Source organism: Pocillopora verrucosa, chromosome 6, assembly GCF_036669915.1.
Source record: "Pocillopora verrucosa isolate sample1 chromosome 6, ASM3666991v2, whole genome shotgun sequence".
Classification (NCBI taxonomy): domain Eukaryota; kingdom Metazoa; phylum Cnidaria; class Anthozoa; order Scleractinia; family Pocilloporidae; genus Pocillopora; species Pocillopora verrucosa.
Genome location: NC_089317.1, coordinates 20,793,746 through 20,811,317, shown reverse-complemented (window position 1 = coordinate 20,811,317; position 17,572 = coordinate 20,793,746). Strand labels below are relative to the sequence as shown.

At 37.8% G+C, this 17,572-nt stretch overlaps 1 protein-coding gene, 1 long non-coding RNA gene and 1 pseudogene across 6 annotated transcripts; 2 read left to right on the top strand and 1 right to left on the bottom strand.

Annotated features, from left to right (window-relative positions):
* Positions 1–2,415: 2,415 nt before the first annotated feature.
* Positions 2,416–5,164, top strand: LOC136281940 (uncharacterized; annotated as a pseudogene).
* A 788-nt stretch (positions 5,165–5,952) lies between these two features.
* LOC131794222 (uncharacterized) lies at positions 5,953–11,663 on the bottom strand. Of its 3 annotated transcripts, XR_010717868.1 has the most exons (8): positions 11,344–11,663; positions 11,080–11,184; positions 8,750–8,837; positions 8,492–8,559; positions 8,258–8,324; positions 7,819–7,901; positions 7,359–7,383; positions 5,953–7,143 (listed from the first exon to the last, which is right to left on the bottom strand). It is a non-coding gene; the product is annotated as an uncharacterized lncRNA (long non-coding RNA). The 3 variants fall into 3 exon arrangements; XR_010717867.1 differs by having other exon boundaries at positions 8,492–8,837; XR_010717869.1 differs by lacking the exon at positions 8,492–8,559.
* Positions 11,664–12,661: 998 nt separating this feature from the next.
* LOC131794187 (uncharacterized) lies at positions 12,662–16,928 on the top strand. Of its 3 annotated transcripts, none has more exons than XM_059111722.2 (4): positions 12,662–12,780; positions 13,965–14,105; positions 15,530–15,817; positions 16,191–16,928. In XM_059111722.2, exons 2-4 carry the CDS (start codon positions 14,000–14,002, stop codon positions 16,778–16,780), a joined length of 984 nt encoding a protein of 327 aa, XP_058967705.2. In that variant the 5' UTR covers positions 12,662–12,780; positions 13,965–13,999; the 3' UTR covers positions 16,781–16,928. The 3 variants fall into 3 exon arrangements, with proteins under 3 accessions (XP_058967705.2, XP_058967693.2, XP_058967700.2); XM_059111710.2 differs by lacking the exon at positions 12,662–12,780 and adding an exon at positions 13,547–13,716; XM_059111717.2 differs by lacking the exon at positions 12,662–12,780 and adding an exon at positions 13,547–13,772.
* Positions 16,929–17,572: the final 644 nt, after the last annotated feature.

Sequence of the window (17,572 nt, the reverse complement as noted above, 5' to 3'; positions counted from 1 at the left end):
AGAAGCCAGGTTGCTTCTGAAGGATGTCTGAAAAACTGTTTTGGATTTGAAGCACAGTGAGAGGTGTAGGAATTAAAAACTACATTATCCTTGCCTCTTTTAGGTTGACATCTCAAAACAAGAGCCCATGAGATCGTTGAAAGTGCAGCTTGAATCTCTTCCAAGTGTAGCAGGAATAGTGCAATCGGCTATAGTTCTTAACGATACCTTAATTCAAGATTGGACATTTGAAGGCTTCATAAACGTCATGGGACCTAAAATTCAAGGTTACTGTAATAATCTTATGTCAGGAAGTTTAAACGTTTTTCCTAAATCTTAATTTTTATTGTTCTTAAAATATTGGAAAACGTTTACAAAATTGTAAAACCAAGTAATACTCCCAACGTTGTACCCATTGATATGAAGTTTTGCTTTCCTTAACATATATGTCCCCCTCATCAAATAAATGAGAAGACTTTGATTGCGGGAGTGTGTACTTTTTATATAGATTACAATAGTGCCAGTTAAATTGAATTGACAAAACTTTGGCTAAATATTTCACAACTAACTCTACTTTAAAACTGAAAAATGCTTGAACAACGCGCGAATCATCGCCAAATTGACTAAACTATATGGTATATTTATCTAAAGCACGCACAACACCTGAGCTTCACAAATTTGCGTCTTCAGTTTAAATGTAGCCGAAATAATGCCTGTGAGATATATTTTAGTTTCCTTTTTACTACATCAAATAGCTTGAAAATGGATCTGGATTTCTTCGTTATGATTTCTTCTATGGCATCAGACGTTGGAAACATAGGATCATCCTCATATTCAGTCTGCAACGCTTTCCAAGATTCTCTCGCCCATTACCGGAGGCAGGTGCTTGGTCTACTCGGTCTTTCGATAAAATGGGGGCCTATAGGAGGGGCCGGTGTGTTAGCACGTAATATGGCGTTAGCTGAACACATGGCAGAAACAGGACTGGACTTCATAAACGCTAAAGATGGTAAAGTATAGTTCACAAAGAATTTTAAGGTCAACACTTACTAAATACTTCCATCTGAATGTTAAATAGTTCAAAGAGGCAACAAAAATAACTGCAATGAGTGCACATGAAATAGTTCCATTATCTTTGAAAAGTCTATTGAGCTGAAAGCATCAGCTCAGAGGCTATCTTTGACACAGTGACTGAAAAGCTACGATTGATTTATTTTTATTTTGTACAGAACAGTTTCTCTATTACTTTATTTTTGAATGGATGGTTGAGCTGATTGCAAAGTGTTTACTCCATGAATCAGAAGTCTCACAAACAACAGAAATCAGTTGGTGGTAAATGGTGTTCCTGAATATGAGACGGCAACTTCTGCTGAATCAGTCAATATATATCTCGCCAACTTGAAGTTTTCTAAAACAAAACATTCTCTGCTTCCTTTGTATTCCGGGATTCAGGTTGCATATTCATGATACTTGTGCACAGTCAAGCTGTTCATCACAATAACGTTTCACAGTCCATTTTGTAATTACTTTTCAGGTGTCAAATTCATGGCCAAAGTTTTAGCCCAGGAGCTGAGTCGTTCTCAAATCTCCCTATTTGGTGTTGACTGGTTTAGATTCATGAAAAGTAACACTGGAATTCGAAAGAGTCTCCGATTTTCACTGATCACTGGAGGAATGAGCATTTCTGATGGCCAGACAAACACAACCGATTCTTTGCTGCAAAGGATTCAGATGGAAAGGAATCCAGAAGCAAAAGGCAAACTTGTCTTGGAGTATATTTGCATGGTCACGTCAGACTTGTCAGGACATTCGTTTTCTTCAGAAACGGATCTAAACAAAAGCTTGTACAGCCAGGGTATTGACTCAACTGGAGCTCTGACCCTTAAAATGCTACTTGAATCCACTTTACAGGCTACTTTTGAGGTAAGTTCGTTACGTAATGAATTAAACATTATTTAATTGAGATATTTTTCTTTTGATGGTAAGATATAAAACTCCCATTGAATAAAGATCGGTCTAGCCCTTAGAACCATTTTAAGATGTTTTTAGTTCTATAATAAGGTAATTGTGTTCCACTTGTATTTGAACTCAATAGCTTTCCATTATGATTCAAGTGGATCAAAATCGCCCCATTATCTACAAAATCAAACAAACCAATAGATGCCGAGTTTATTATTTGGCGCTATTATGATCATTTGAGTCAGTTACAAAGAGAATTTTGAAAAATTATGGTTGAAGTCTCGGCTCATAAATGTTTTGCGTGATCATTTTTCAACATGTAATTGGGGGTCAAAAGTAAAGAGTTTTAAAATACTTTTAACAAACTGCAACCTGGAGGCCACATTACGCATTTCTTCATTAAGATGGAAATGTATGAGTACTGACTGAGATGTTAAAAAATAAATCCTACAGGTTTCAACCTTCTTCTTTTATTTTTCAGATTCTATACTTTATGCAGCCTGATACCACTGTATCAAAATTGGCCAGGGAAGTTAATGCCAAGCTTCTTGGAAAAGCAGCCAGCCTCAATAGTGAGACCCAAGAAAATGGACCCACAGACACTCAATCATCAGAACAATCATCTCCCACAACCATCTCATCAGAGCCTGAAGTGCAAGTCCTACCCCTGTACTCTCCTGAGGGCTCAGCAATAAAATTCTTCTGTGTCCATCCCTCACACCGCTATGTGTTAAGTTTGGTGCCTATATCCTCTGGATTTCAAGGACAGGTAAAGCCCTGACAATTCCATCATGTTATTTATCGCTAAAGTCAGTTTTGTAAGTCCACATACTCCTCTATAGGACTATTGACAGAATGAGATCTCGTTCCAAATCTATTGCTGCATAATATCTTACAACCCATAAAAAATTATCCTTTACATTTCTCCCTTAACTCGAAAAGTGGAAGGCTATGGCTAAAGAAACACTTTCTAGTTTATAGGGGTCATGCATCGAAGGCTAAGATGTCTGATGAAGTCACAGTTTCTAGGGATAATTGAGCTTTTCCTGGTTTGCTAAAGTGACTTCTGAAGGAATAGACTCTAGCTGATATGCTCTACAAGCCGTCTTTACCTCTAAGTAATTTTTTCCCTAAGGAGAGCTGGTCTGAGCTATCATTTGTAAAAGTCTTTCAACATATGGCCGTATCTTTCATTTTTCCTCATCAGGATTTGGTATCCTTTTATGCCCTGGGCTTTACCGACCCCACAGTCATCAGTGAAGACTGGGGAAGTGTACGAGAGCTTGCCACACATTATGTGCATTTGATCATGAAGGAGCAACGCCACGGACCATACTTTCTAAGCGGATATTCATATGGAGGACTTCTGGCGTACGAAATGGCTTCCATGTTGATAGAACAGAATCAGAGTGTGGAGTTTGTTGCCATGATTGACACATTCCCTTGGTCATCACGTTCACAGACTATAGCCTCTAGGCTGTTTACTACGCAAAGAGTTGACTCGATGTTATCTAACAAGTTCAGGTTTGACAAAAATACAAAATTTTCAGTTATTGTTAAAAGTGTACACCCCGCTAATAGCCAATTTGATAAACAAAGCTTTGAGATGAAATGCATATCATTTTGGGGTTGCAGTCTTTGAAGTTTATGAATTAATGTAACTCAAATGCCTCATCAAGCAAGTGTATGTATGGGTGATCTCTTTGGATAATTTCGTCTATGGTCTTAGGGTTGAAGTAATATTTATCTAAGGAATCAGGATTTGACGTCTTAAAAAATCTAAAAATATTGCTTTCGAACCCGACTATTGGTACAGTAGACCTTCAAACTCAAATAATTTTAGACATAAAGAGAACTTTCATTTGTACTCAGAGAGGGAAGCAGACTAGCTGGAGTAGAACATGAGTCCGTTATACAATCTAGTGATTTCTTAGGTGGCCATTTTAACAGCCAATTAAAATTGAACAGTCAAGCAAGGACCAATGGATCATTGGTTTGTGAACCTTAAAGGGTTTTAAACGGAAGGCAAGTTTCTGACGACTTGTAAAGAATCGTCAATAGCGAATCAATATCTACGTGTTCCCAGTGATTTAGAGCCATTAAGTGGCTTCACATTGCTATTCACACTGCCCAGTGTTTTCTCTTGTAGTTCATTAGATGTTTCTTACCTCTATTTAGCTCCAGTATGAAAGCTACCTAGAGAAGCTGGCCCTAGGTTCCCTTAAGATGAACGTTAGCGAATACAGACAACTGAGGGAGACACACACTCAAGACTGGATAATTGATGAACTGCAGAACAGAAGCATTATACAAAGGGGCTTACTTCCTACAATCTAAGAACCCTCAGAGAGGCTCTTTTCACAAATCAAACCATTGCCAATCGAACACACCACGAATGGCAGCCTGCTGAGGTAAATAGCATTTTCACTTAATTACATAATTCTTCGGAAATGAAACTTGTATTGGCAGTTTTATGAACCCATAAACCGGCACCTTGCATTTAGGAGCTCTAGTTCAAAATCTTTAATCAATAATATTTCCTTACTGTGCCCTAAGAATTGTTTAAATAGATGAATTTCCTGCTTTTTCCCACTTACATACGAATGACGCAATTAGGCTTTGATCTAGATTTTGACTGACACAACCGACTGTACTGAAGGAAAAAATTATCGCTCCGGTGAGCAAATTCCCGACTCTCAATGGAATATTTTACAAGAGGAAATGTGGGTAGCTATTGAAAATCATCACTCTAAAGGGAACATTCTCAATGCAAAATGTATTTTTACCACTTTATCTTTATTAGGTTCGTTATCGAGGTCCTCTCACATTCCTTAAATGTCAGGACAATAGCTCTTCACTCATTAATGCCGTATCACACCGTATCGCGGACATTTGGGGAGACTTGGTTGATGGAAGTACAACCCACCTTGTTTGTCCTGGTGATCATTTCTCCTTAAGTAAGCTACCTCAAGCCAAAGTAACAGGCGGTATCCTAGCGACAGCCCTTGCATTTACCTTCCGCATGTTATTCCCAGAGTTCCCAACTCCGCCGAGAATGTTTAATCAAAGACGTACTGTAGGAAAACTTTCTAGAGGCGTAAACGTGTTCCTTCATTCAAAGAGAGGTAATTTGTTTTCTTTAACAGCGAAAATTAAGAAGAAGTTGATTGACTTTCATTTTATTGGGATACAGGACTTTTATAGAGGAGCAAAACCTCTTCCATAAGGGAATTTTTTAGTTGAGTGCAAGAATTAATCCAGGGTCCAACCCTTTTGTTTCACTATCCACTGTGAGTTCTCTAAAAGTAGAAAGTTTGAATCACACTCTCAACCAATCAGTTGCAAAGTGCACCAAATTCAAATGTTTCTTACAGTTTCCAGCGTATGAGGTCGTCAGTAGGTGTCTATCCAAATTTTTTTAGGTTCATTATATTTTAATTTTTGTTTTTGTGTTGGCCTTTGGTGACTGTTTTGATTTGTCTCACAACTTTCAATCTAGAGGTACTCTTTGCAAAGATTTTGAGTGCTAACACACATTTTACGCGCATTTCAACCTAGACAGCCAATAATTATATTTTCTTACTTTAACTAAACGCTGTAAATATGATATACTTATATTTAAATCTAGCCCCTGGCCCCTAGCCCTAGAAGATAAAAGTATTTTGTTTGAACCTAATGCCCCATAACTTTATATCAATTTAGGAAACAAAATGCCTCATTACGGGAAATCGTATCTTGTTCAAGTTACCAAGGGGTTCAAGTTAACTGAGTCGAGTTAGCGGAGTATTACTGTACTTTAATAACCTCCTCCGAGCTGCAAGTTCAAGGTTAGCTACGATAGCAAGCTGGGAAACTGAAGAGCTCTCAAAAACTTGCTCCTCTTGTAATCTGGTATCCTAGGCTAAGGGGTTTCAGACTTCTGGTGGTAAATTCCCACTCAATAATTCATAGAGCACAAGTACAATCCACAGATACTGTTTGAGATCAGGCTTTTCGTTTACACTGGGTTGATCTTGTTTCATTTATTTAGCATCAGTTTCATTTATTATATAGTTTTTGAAGCATAAATGAGCTTATACAAATTTCAAAAGATATTTTAGTGGTATTGGAGATATAAGCTTGCTCTTTAATTGCCTTTTTGTAGAATAAATACATTATTGTCACTACAAAAGTCATTGTCAACCTGGCGTCATCCATGAAGAGAAATGGTGTTTTTGTGCTCAGTTTTATTTCCTGAAATACAGTATTTCCGTCTAGGCTCGAATTAGCCAACCTCCAAATGAACGCCCACTCCCTGAGCCAAAATGTCAAATAAGCGCTCCACTCCCTTACTTCCTTAAAATTGTAGGAATGCGATAAAAACCTGTTTCTATTGCCGATTATTTATACCTTTTTAACTTTCAAATACAGGGGAACTAGTACAGGAGAATACACGAGTTTATTTTCCGCTTCCATTCTTTCTTTCTCCATGCGCTTGCAAAGTTCTTTCATGCGCGTTATCTGCTCTTTTAATGTTTGTCCTGTTTCTGCGCTCTTGGTAAATGCTGTTAGCTTCCCAGGCCCAACTAGACCATTCTCTAGCATTCGGGGACCATTAATTTCTACGATGATAAAGTTATTGGGATGCTTTTAAAGAAAACAGTTGATAAAGAAAGATAGCTTAATCGGAATGGGCCCAACAAGTGCCATGCACATCCCTTTTTTCAAGTTCCAATTGCATTGTCGTTATATTTCTTGGCTTATTCCCTGTCTTCTTTTATGCAAACAAATCTTTTCCCCATGTTTAAACAAAGGAAAGATATTTAAAATATTGACTTTACGTCCACGTTGGCAGTGCTGTAGTTTTTTGTTTTTCGGCTATAAACAGCTACATGTAGACAACAACTTTACTTTACAAAAGCTAAGATCAAAATTCAGTAAAGTGGATTAAACAGAAAAAAATGCATAGCAACGCAGTATCGGCAAGATTTCTTTTTTACCCCATACTTCATTACGCAAACAGCTTTGGGATATGGAACAAAATTGGAAAAACAATACATTGTACGCCTTTTAACTCCTAACGTCTTCGCGGTCGTCCGATTATGTTAATCACTTGCAAAGTCAAATAAAGGCCACAACCATTCAGCAGTCTGTCTTTATTATGGTTATGGCAATATTTACTACAATAACATTTCTACTGATCCCTCCTCCAAGCTTCTGTAAATGCTGCAAATATAAACACAAAAATGATTTTGATTGACACAATGACCGCTATTTAAAGAGGAGAGGATTAAGTTTGTCCGTATAACCCAAGGAAATCTTAACATTCCCAAACACTCTCGTTTTGCTTAGATTCTTGTGTTTTTTTAATGGTTTTTCCAATTCTAACCTTGCAAGGCATCATTTATGATGTATTTTTCCATAATGATCCATTTCCTTACCTTCTTTCGGCTGGCATTCTTTCACCTGAAAAAAATCACATAATAATTTAGTAACCTTAATTTGATCAACCGGTTGTGGACAATTATTGATAACAAAACTTAAAAAAGGCATAACGCAAGCGAGACAAAAATTATCAATTGTCTCAACAGAACTCTTTATTCAAGTTGTTAATTATTAGTCAAGTTTGGATGAAAAAAAAAGATGATGAATACGAATTTTACTTTCCAAAATTGTTAGAAAATAATGGAGAGATAAATATGTGCACTGTACCCCAGGAGCCACAGAGAACCCAACTATTACACTGGAGTTGGTTTATGTTTTGGTTTAAACAGTGGTGCAAAATTTCTATAATAATGATATACATGTACATGCAGCTTTAACTGAGTACATTAAACAAAAAAAGAATAGTAATCCACATTTCTCTGGTATTCAAGAAAAACCAACACATTAAAGACTTACCTGAAGAAAGCATGTGTAGTTATTGCAATTTTCCAAAAGCTTTTACATGCATTCCTACTTGCCACAACATCCTAGTTATGGCCCTAAGATAAAAAGGAACACAATTAACCCAAATATCTATAGGTTCGTTCAGAGTAGTTTTAGACTGTGTCAAAAAATCAAAACTGAAGTAATCAGCACTAATAAGAAAAAAAAAACAAGAAGTTAAAACAGGCAAATATAAAGCACAGGCAACCACAATTAGCAAAGTAAGGATTGGTTTTAATTAATTTGCATCCAATTGATTTAGACAATGACGTGCATTTTTGAGACTAATCACTGAGGGAATAAGGCAAAACTAAAGCAATTCCAGATAAATTTCAAAACTTAATTGAGTAATAGCCCTATAGCTGTACTCATAAATGCCAGGCTCTAATGTTTCATGACATCTGCAACTTACAAATATTTCAGGATGGAGCTTCAAAAGAGATCTTCTTCTCTTAAAACTACGCTTTCTCATTTTTTCCCTGAAACAGAAATGAAATATAACCAGTGGGCACAGATGATCAACAAAACCACAAAAACATTTTACTTCACCTGTAATTTTGGTGACAAAAGGGGGAAAGGTGAGGGGTACTGACAGGAGGATTAGGAACTTCAAAGTAGAGAAAACACCATGTGCACATGAACTTACTAGGAAATGTATTAATTTTTTTGTCCTGTTCTGAAATATACAGACACACATACATGTATGGGCTGGGCCTGCAAGGAAAAGTTCAACATCATCTTTGTCTTGTAAGGAATAAAAAAAAGTAGCACATCACCATCACTTGCAAAGGGGTAAGGAATTTTATTGATAATTAAGTTAACTTGGTATTATTTTTCCTTCCCCTCATTTTCTTTCCATTCAATTCAGATCTAAAATATTCAGCATTTCAAAGGAATGTCTTACCTTGGCAGGATAGAGTATAATACCATGCATCTCTAGTATTCTGGCTACACCCAGGAGGTTGTAGTCAGCACCAGCAGGCAACAGACACCTGAAGAAACAAAGGAAAATGCTATACAGGTGTTTCAATCTTTCAAAAATTCAATTGCAATGCCCTAAAAAAACTGGAAATCTCACTGTTCCACAACAGTAAAAAAAAAAAAAATTTAAGGTACAAATTTAAGGTTTTGTATTTAAGGTACAGTTTGCTCCTAACACTGCAAATGTACATGGTACCATTTTGTAAAACCTAACAAGGATCACCAGTGATTTTAAAATGGATGTAATAAATAAATAAACAAGTAAATAATGACCAAAAAGCAAAGTGAAATAAACAAATGAATAAGTCCTGGGCATGGGGCAAAGCTAAATTTGTAAGTAATTTTCCATGGTAAGGGTCCTAAAAAAATTAATAAATGTAAATAAATTGCCTTTAGTAGCTTAAACATATACATGTATACCAAAACTATGACCACATGCAAAAAAGTCCTGATAGATAATCCAGTGCTAGTTAATTTTCCACTTGCACTACTTGATTTGATTTAACATTTGCCTGGAGGGCATGAAGCATTTTTTCCTTTTTCTGCTTGCAGATGACAAAAGGCCCATACCATGGGTCCTGGACAAGTGAGAAATGGTTTCAACTTGCCCAGAGGCAAGCTTAGAAAAGCAATTTTCTTTGCATACCGCAATGACCAGCACATTGTTCATGAACTCTTATGCTATCAAGCTAAAAATATGGCCTGCCAATAAAAGACAGATACACTGTGACTTGTGCTTATTAAACAAAAATCTTCGCAAAACTGTTAGAACATGTTCCCTACTTCCTTGCTAAAAACCAGCCATCAAATTATATCCTCTAGGGTTCATCAAAACCCCTTTTCTCTATTTGTCTTATTTTTCAATATCCTTACTTTCTTTAAATCATTATTTTCAACTTAAATAAAGACCCTCCTTTGCAGACACACATCTGATGTACTTTTTGAAGGTACAAAACAAAATTAAACAATACAACAATAATATGCAAAAAGTGCTGATAGAAATCTTAAGAAATTGCTTTTTTTCCTGATGAAGACAAATCCATAGAAATATCAATTGAAGGTGCCAAAGTAGGGGAATTGAATGACAGAGGAGGCCATTATGTCTGTGATAAGTTCAGTGAGATTACAAAAATTAGGTTGAGGGTTAAAACAGTATCAAGAACAAAATTTTATTTAACAAAGAAAAATTCCTTAAATGTTCTTTTTTCATGAAAAAAAAATTTGCCAGAGGGAGGAATAATTCAGTTGTGAGCTATGTACATAAAAATTTTGTGAATTTACATCAAAGTATACTGAAAGAAAATATTGGCTTAACAATGCAACTATTGATTTTTGAGAGCAAAGCCTCTAGAGAAAAAAATTCAAGTGTGCAACCAAAAATCTTCCAGATTTTCCAGCCAGGCAAAATTGCATCAATGGCAGTATACTTCAAATGCCTCTATGTTACAATTTGAAAGTACAAAATAACTTCATGGAATTTTTTCTATGTTTGTGACATCATGTTATATACATGTAAGAGGGTTGAATATACATGTAGAATCTAAATGTGAACTAAACACCCGACTAATGAAATTTTAAAACTCTGGGGTAGTTTGAGTGGCACATTGGTGATGGAGGTGGAAGTGATATGTTGAGATGGATAATGGTTGTGATTTCCACAGAAACTGTGTGATTATCATTGGGAAAAGTTTGTGGAAACCAATGTTTTTCATTTGGTGTAATCCATGTGCTTAAATAATTCATGGAGTCCTTATACCTAAAGTGCAATTTTTGAACTCAACTTCAATCTAGCAAGTTATTTACATGTACAATACATTTTCTGGGACCATCTTCTCAAGAACATGTATCAGGGATTACTGGGCATCAGAGATTGGAGAATTCTCTGGATATATTTCAGTCCCCTGAGCCAGTTTTATTCAGATGTTGAGAATATGATTCTGCAAGGCCACTCCATTTTCTGATACTAAACTTTATGCCTCAAAAACACATTGTACTTCCAGATAATTGAAACAAAGTTCAAGATCTGAAGAGGGCAACTAAGACAAAGTTCCTTCCAAATTACACCAAAGTAACTTGAGCTGCATCCTGATGTGGGGGTAAAAAGTAAACAGGAGAATTGTCATGATTGTATTTGCAGTCTTTAATCGAGTAATTTTTTCTTATACTTTGTACCTTTCATTTTTTATACGAAATTGAATGCAATATCACCAGGATGCAGTTCTTGCTTTGTTATAAAAACAATGAGGCACTTACCAAATTATAATTTTTGTCATAAAAACTTAGTCCAAAGTATTGACTTTCTTCCAAGTTCAGGCATTCATAGACATTGTCATAGAGAGATTTGCCTTTACCTTTTGGCTACAAAAAAAAAATTAACATTTGACAAAGGACACAATGCACCTGTCCTACTGAGACTGAGCGAAACAAGAATAATGTTACACTTCTCAATGGGGCATGGTGGCAAAGTATTTCCAATCCTCACTTTTTTTTTAAATATACACATGTTCATGATCTCACCTTGCTTGACACACTTGCCAAATGTTTCTGGAGTCACCCAAAACAAGTAGACCAATAAACAGTTCTGCAATTGTGTCTTCTTTGGGTTTAGAGTAATGAGTGCAATCTTAGGTAAAGACAATAATGTAGTATCTTGCTCACCCATGTCATAACGGCGAGACATTCTAACGCGATCTGCGTTTGGACGGGTTCACGAAAGCGGACCATACCACACTCCCCCTTCGATTAAAAACCCTTCGATGGTAGACTAATCAAGGAGAAATTCAAAACTGAAACACAACAACAAAGCGTGCCTTAAACTTCCTCCACGCTTACACCAACATGGCTTCAAAGAGCTCAGTGTAATCCTTGCTGTGATTGGTCAAAGTACAAGAGGATAATACTCCTTCCAAATATGGCGTTTTAGCGCCCGGAAGTGAGCCTATTTGTGCGGGGTAATTCATAAATATCTCAAAGAGGTCCAAAGACGCTAATAATTTCTATTTCAATCAGCTAAACGCATTAGCGATGCGTTTTTCCTCGATCAACCCAGTGATCATTTTCTAAAGGCACATTGGATGTACGGGATATTTACTTTCGGTGATATCATTTCAAGCCTGTAACTTTTTAAAATTCAATTTCAGTTTCAAGTCCTGTAATATCATTAGGAAAGCGTACTGAGTACATGGTACCTTTTTATGTTTCATGACCTTTCGGTTGATTTGCTGAGTTAGTATTTAGGAAAAGTTACACTATTTTTTATTGATCTCTTTGATCCCATTTTTCCTCACGCGGTGTTATTTTCATCACTCGAGGCTAAATTCCACTTTCTGCTTTATAATATTGTTTATTTAAACCAACTTAATGATTTCATTTCTGGAGGATACCCACCACATAATCTATGGATCATAGGGTAGGCGGATGGTGCGTAGGATTTTTTTAAAATTTTTTTTTTTTTTTTTTGATGCAAGTCAATCCGCAAGACCTTCAAAAACGTCTTTAATTCAAGCAGATCGACTGATTCCTGTAAGGAATAATGGAAGAACTGAAAAGGAGGAGAGGAGAAACTGAAAAGGAAGCGAGGCACCGGCGGTCTGCGAATGTATCTGGGCATGACCCAAGTAGGATCGCAACTCGTAACAATGCTGACCAACTCTGTTCTGATCATGACCCACCGTTTGTAAGACCCATCTTAAGTCGTTTTCAGTTGATTATGTTACTCCCTTGACTGTTTAACAAACCGTTTTTTGATACTTCTATTACGAAATTCATTTAAAATAAAGCCCGCTTTCCCATTTGAACCCAGTGCCCACAAACGAAGCAGGCTTTCGGGAGGCGTGTTGACACGTTAAGACCCACCTTTGACTTATGGATATTAATTTTCATAACTTTCGAACTTCGAGAACGGCCGGTGGTTGCCCAACTATCTTACTCGATCGTCCTTTCTGGATAGAACCGGTAAGAGTATTTGTTCGATCTATTGAAGCAGATGCTTAATGAAAATAGCTATCTTTATTTATTATTATGTGAAAGCTTAGGGAATCCCGTGAGCGTGCCGTCGTATAAAGGACAAATACTTGATTTTATGCATAAATTTATTAAGGTCCAGCTTGCCAGTGTCGTTTCACAACATTTTTGTGATGAAAATTGACTTTTGTACGTTATAAGGTCCACACTGTCTTGCACTTGCGTATCTTTGTACATATTAACGTTTCATTTAGCTAAAAAAAATTAAAAATTTAAGCTTTTGCAAATCATTTGTTGGGGCAGGAAGTTGTACTGCGAGACAATGTATTCTTATGTTTATTCATCGTAAAAGGAGGTCCCTTTCACTTTCAACCGATTTTAGACAAGGGTATACTCAGGATATACTCTACACTCGCTATTGCATACTTACGCATCAGAATTCTAACCTTCCTCTAGTATTACGCGCCTGCATAATTTTTCTTGTCTATTTTGGATGAGAAAAGACTCCTCACAATTAAGTTTTTGGTCACATTTAAACATAAAGATGTGATGAACACGTGATAAGTGGGGAGGTGGCTGTTGATTGAAAACTACTTTTCCAATCTACAAAGCGTCTGGGTGTTGTGAAAACCTAACTGAAATTGATCACGGGAAACGGCGAACGGGAACAGGAAATAGAGAACGGAAAGGAGACTAACCGGGGAGGGAGTCTGGGACTTATAGTACAGCGGTAATCCGCATAACCATTCAAAATGGCGGATAACAACAATTTACGATTGCATCTTGAAGATACATCAATGTCTTCCGTGAAGCTAAGAACCAAGTCGGAGGCTTTTTTCCTTTAAGAAACCTTCTATTGCGCTATGGATTGCGGGTTGTAATATCAAAATGATATTAATTTCACACGGAAACAACGTGGAACGAAAGGTTTGGAAAGAAACTTTATTATTGAAAGAATGACTTGCATAGCTTGTGATTTAGTGGTGAGTAATTGCACTTTCTGGTCACTTCTTGAATGAATTGTTGAATTCTCGTTGAGCTCGCCACGCCAAAAGTAGGATTTTTTTGTCCTTTTTAAGCCAGCAGGTTCCTTCTTCTGCTGACTCAGTCTCTCGTCTTGTTTACCGATTTATTCCGCTTTATTTTCATTAATTATTTTACTTTTTTTTTAACAGAAACTGCAACTGACTGCGTTTAATTGCACGCTACGATGCTTTACATAGGAGATGTTTGGCCATTTTCAATTATTCATGTGGTGCTGTTAGTGTTTGCATTATCCAACCAAGTTTCTGAAGCCAGAGAGTATATAAATGAAGGTAAATTCTGCTAAAGGCCGAGTGGCCCATCTTCCATGTCCACCCGAGACTTACTGGGTTTCTGTAACATAAAGCCACTCCCTCTCCCCAGCATTTCGTCTACCCTGCTGGCAAGCTCTATTGTGGGGTGTATCAGCTGGAGAGCTTCCTCTCAGGCTGGAGGGAGGCTATGTGACAGTAAAATGAAGCCTGAGTAAGAGTAAAAGCCTGAGTGAGAGTAAAAGCCTGAGTGAGAGTAAAAGCCTGAGTGAGAGTAAAAGCCTTAGTAAGAGTAAAAGCCTGAGTAAGAGTAAAAGCCTGAGTAAGAGTAAAAGCCTGAGTAAGAGTAAAAGCCTGAGTGAGAGTAAAAGCCTGAGTAAGAGTAAAAGCCTGAGTAAGAGTAAAAGCCTTAGTGAGAGTAAAAGCCTGAGTAAGAGTAAAAGCCTGAGTGAGAGTAAAAGCCTTAGTGAGAGTAAAAGCCTGAGTAAGAGTAAAAGCCTGAGTAAGAGTAAAAGTCTGAGTAAGAGTAAAAGCCTGAGTAAGAGTAAAAGCCTGAGTAAGAGTAAAAGCCTGAGTAAGAGTAAAAGCCTGAGTAAGAGTAAAAGCCTGAGTAAGAGTAAAAGCCTGAGTGAGAGTAAAAGCCTGAGTAAGAGTAAAAGCCTGAGTAAGAGTAAAAGCCTTAGTGAGAGTAAAAGCCTGAGTAAGAGTAAAAGCCTGAGTGAGAGTAAAAGCCTTAGTGAGAGTAAAAGCCTGAGTAAGAGTAAAAGCCTGAGTAAGAGTAAAAGTCTGAGTAAGAGTAAAAGCCTGAGTAAGAGTAAAAGCCTGAGTAAGAGTAAAAGCCTGAGTAAGAGTAAAAGCCTGAGTAAGAGTAAAAGCCTGAGTAAGAGTAAAAGCCTGAGTAAGAGTAAAAGCCTGAGTAAGAGTAAAAGCCTGAGTGAGAGTAAAATGCTGTGCTCAAGAACACAGCAGAACGACCTGGGCCTGAGGCCCATTCTCAAAAGTTCCGGTCACGAACAGGGCTTGAAGTCATATTTTGAAATAGAAATCTAAAGTTGAGAGAAGCAGGTTTAGTCAGCTTTACCAGTCCATTTTGTTTTTTTTAGCTGATAGTTTTGTTGTACAATTTTTTTTAAAACATTGGAAATCCCCATCTTGAAGGAAAACAGAACAGCTTTACGGGCCCGTTAAATTACCGGAACCTTCGAGAAACGGACGCCTGGTCTTGAACACGGAAATTTCGGCTAGGAGTCAGCATACCAACTATGAGGCCATCGTGTCTTCCAACAGGAAGAATAAAATCACTTTTAAAATGAAAAAAGAAAGAATGGAATAACATCATTAAATCTCCTTATAGAGATCTTTTCAAAAAATTATCCCCGCCCTTATCGCTGCATCCCCTCAACTGAAACTGTTTTTCAGTCTTGTTTTGTTTGTTTTATGTTAAGAAACTCGTTACGAGGCTCCTCATCGCAGGCAATGTAAGGCCCCGTCGCCATCATTTTTCGCTGGGAACAGACATCCAGAGGGTCTTCCAGGTATCACTCGGGGACAAGAAATTCGTCAGTTACTTCCTGAGGATCCCCCAGGAACTCATCCCTACTTTATTTCACTGTTTGACCCGGACAGAAATATCCCCTTTTATTCCGCATACAAAGTGACTGCACAGCAAGCGCCCTTCATTGGAAAATACAGCCGAAGAGACGTAAAAAGAAGAAAATTTAGGAATCCTCCAGGTATTACTCTTGTGATATTTACGAGTCTTTGATTTTTTCACTCAGGGGTAGTTTCACCTGCGGCGGAATCGTACCTGGAGTCGTTGTTGGAGTCGTGAGAGCGCTTCCAACCTAGTGAAAATTAAAAAAAAGTGTGATTATTAAGGAATCTCAGCGGGCTGGAAGAATCAGAACGGGTCCAGTTTCGTCCGACTCCGCTATAGCTGCGACGCATATTATCCAACGAAATTTAAGTTATCACTTACGACACCAACAATCTAGTGTCCCCAGAGCACAGACAACGGAGCTGAAAATTTGTTATTTATTTATCTATTTTTTCAGTAAATTCTCCATAAACAAGTATCAGAATACTTTGAATACCTCTCTCTTCCAGGTGTCCCTGGTTTGAACAATGCCTACAAAAGAGCGATACAACGAGAGCCTCTCAGCAGGGGGCACATGAATCCTGTCGCCATAAATACATTTGATATAAATTTCATGAAAGCTACATTCACCCTCACTAATACAATCCCACAATACGTTGCATCTAACAGCGGACCTTGGCAGATTTTTGAGGCTAAAATCCGCCGCTACGCTGCAGGTATGTGTGGAGATCGAGCCCGCCATGGAACTTTGTTCTTACTAACCGGATCCTCGGAATTTAGCCTTGCAAATTATCTTGAAGAAAACGGAGAATCATTTCATTCAAAAGTGGTCCTCGATGGTGTAAATCTTGCCATACCCCGTGCTGTCTGGACAGCGGGTTGCTGTGTATGGAAGGAGTCTAACGATACAAAAGTCCAAAGAGCAGAGTCTTTTGCGGTCATTAGTAACAATGCCAGGGATCAAAAATGGCTCAACCAGACTGAAATGAACGTATCGGAGCTGGAGAAACACCTTACACCGCCAGGCTCGCCATTGGTAGATTTGTTCCCTGGGGATCAACTCTGCAGACTTACTGAGAACAATATAAAACTACAATAGAGTGAATTTTGATTTAGTCTCGTTTAACCAAAACTAACGTTATCAGTGCAGCCAATCAGAAAAAAGGCAGTTATCACAAGGAACAAATGAGAACTCAAAGTAAAAAAAAAAAAAAAAAGAAAACGAGCAAACTTCCTGGGGCGCGGAGAAGCGCGATTGACCAGGACACGATTGGGTGAATAATAATAATGATGATGATAATTATAATAATAATCATAATTGTAATGATAATGATACTACTTAATGAGGAGGCCTTGCTCGCCATGACGGTTTTCAGTGAGGCCCTCAGAGTTCGTAAAGTTTTAATGTCCCACCCTAATTTATTTTTTCTAACAATATTCCAATAAACGCAGCTGTACTTCTATCTTTCTATCTGAGCTTATCGCTCCTACTGGGGCATGAAAGATAGTCCGCTAGAGACCTCTGTTCTGGGCCATGAGTGGCCGGTCTTTCTGATGTCAACCTCAAGATCACGACGCTAAGTGTTCCTTGGTCGCTCTCTCTTTCTCTTACCCTGGGGATTCCAGCAGAGGGCCTGTCTTGTAACACTTTGTGTTGTTTTGCAAAGGGTGTGCCCTATCCATTTTCATCTTCACCTTCTGATTTCATCTTCTGCTGGTATTTGGTGGGTCTGCCTCAAGGTTTCTGCTCTACAAGAGGACTGACTTGGCATTGAAGTAGAACAGTCTGATCTTGGTCCTCTTTTTTATCTCCTTGGAGCTCCTGATGATTTTTTGCTGTATAAAGGAGGCTGTGGCCTCGCCGATTCGTGCTATGACGTCTGCGTCTGTG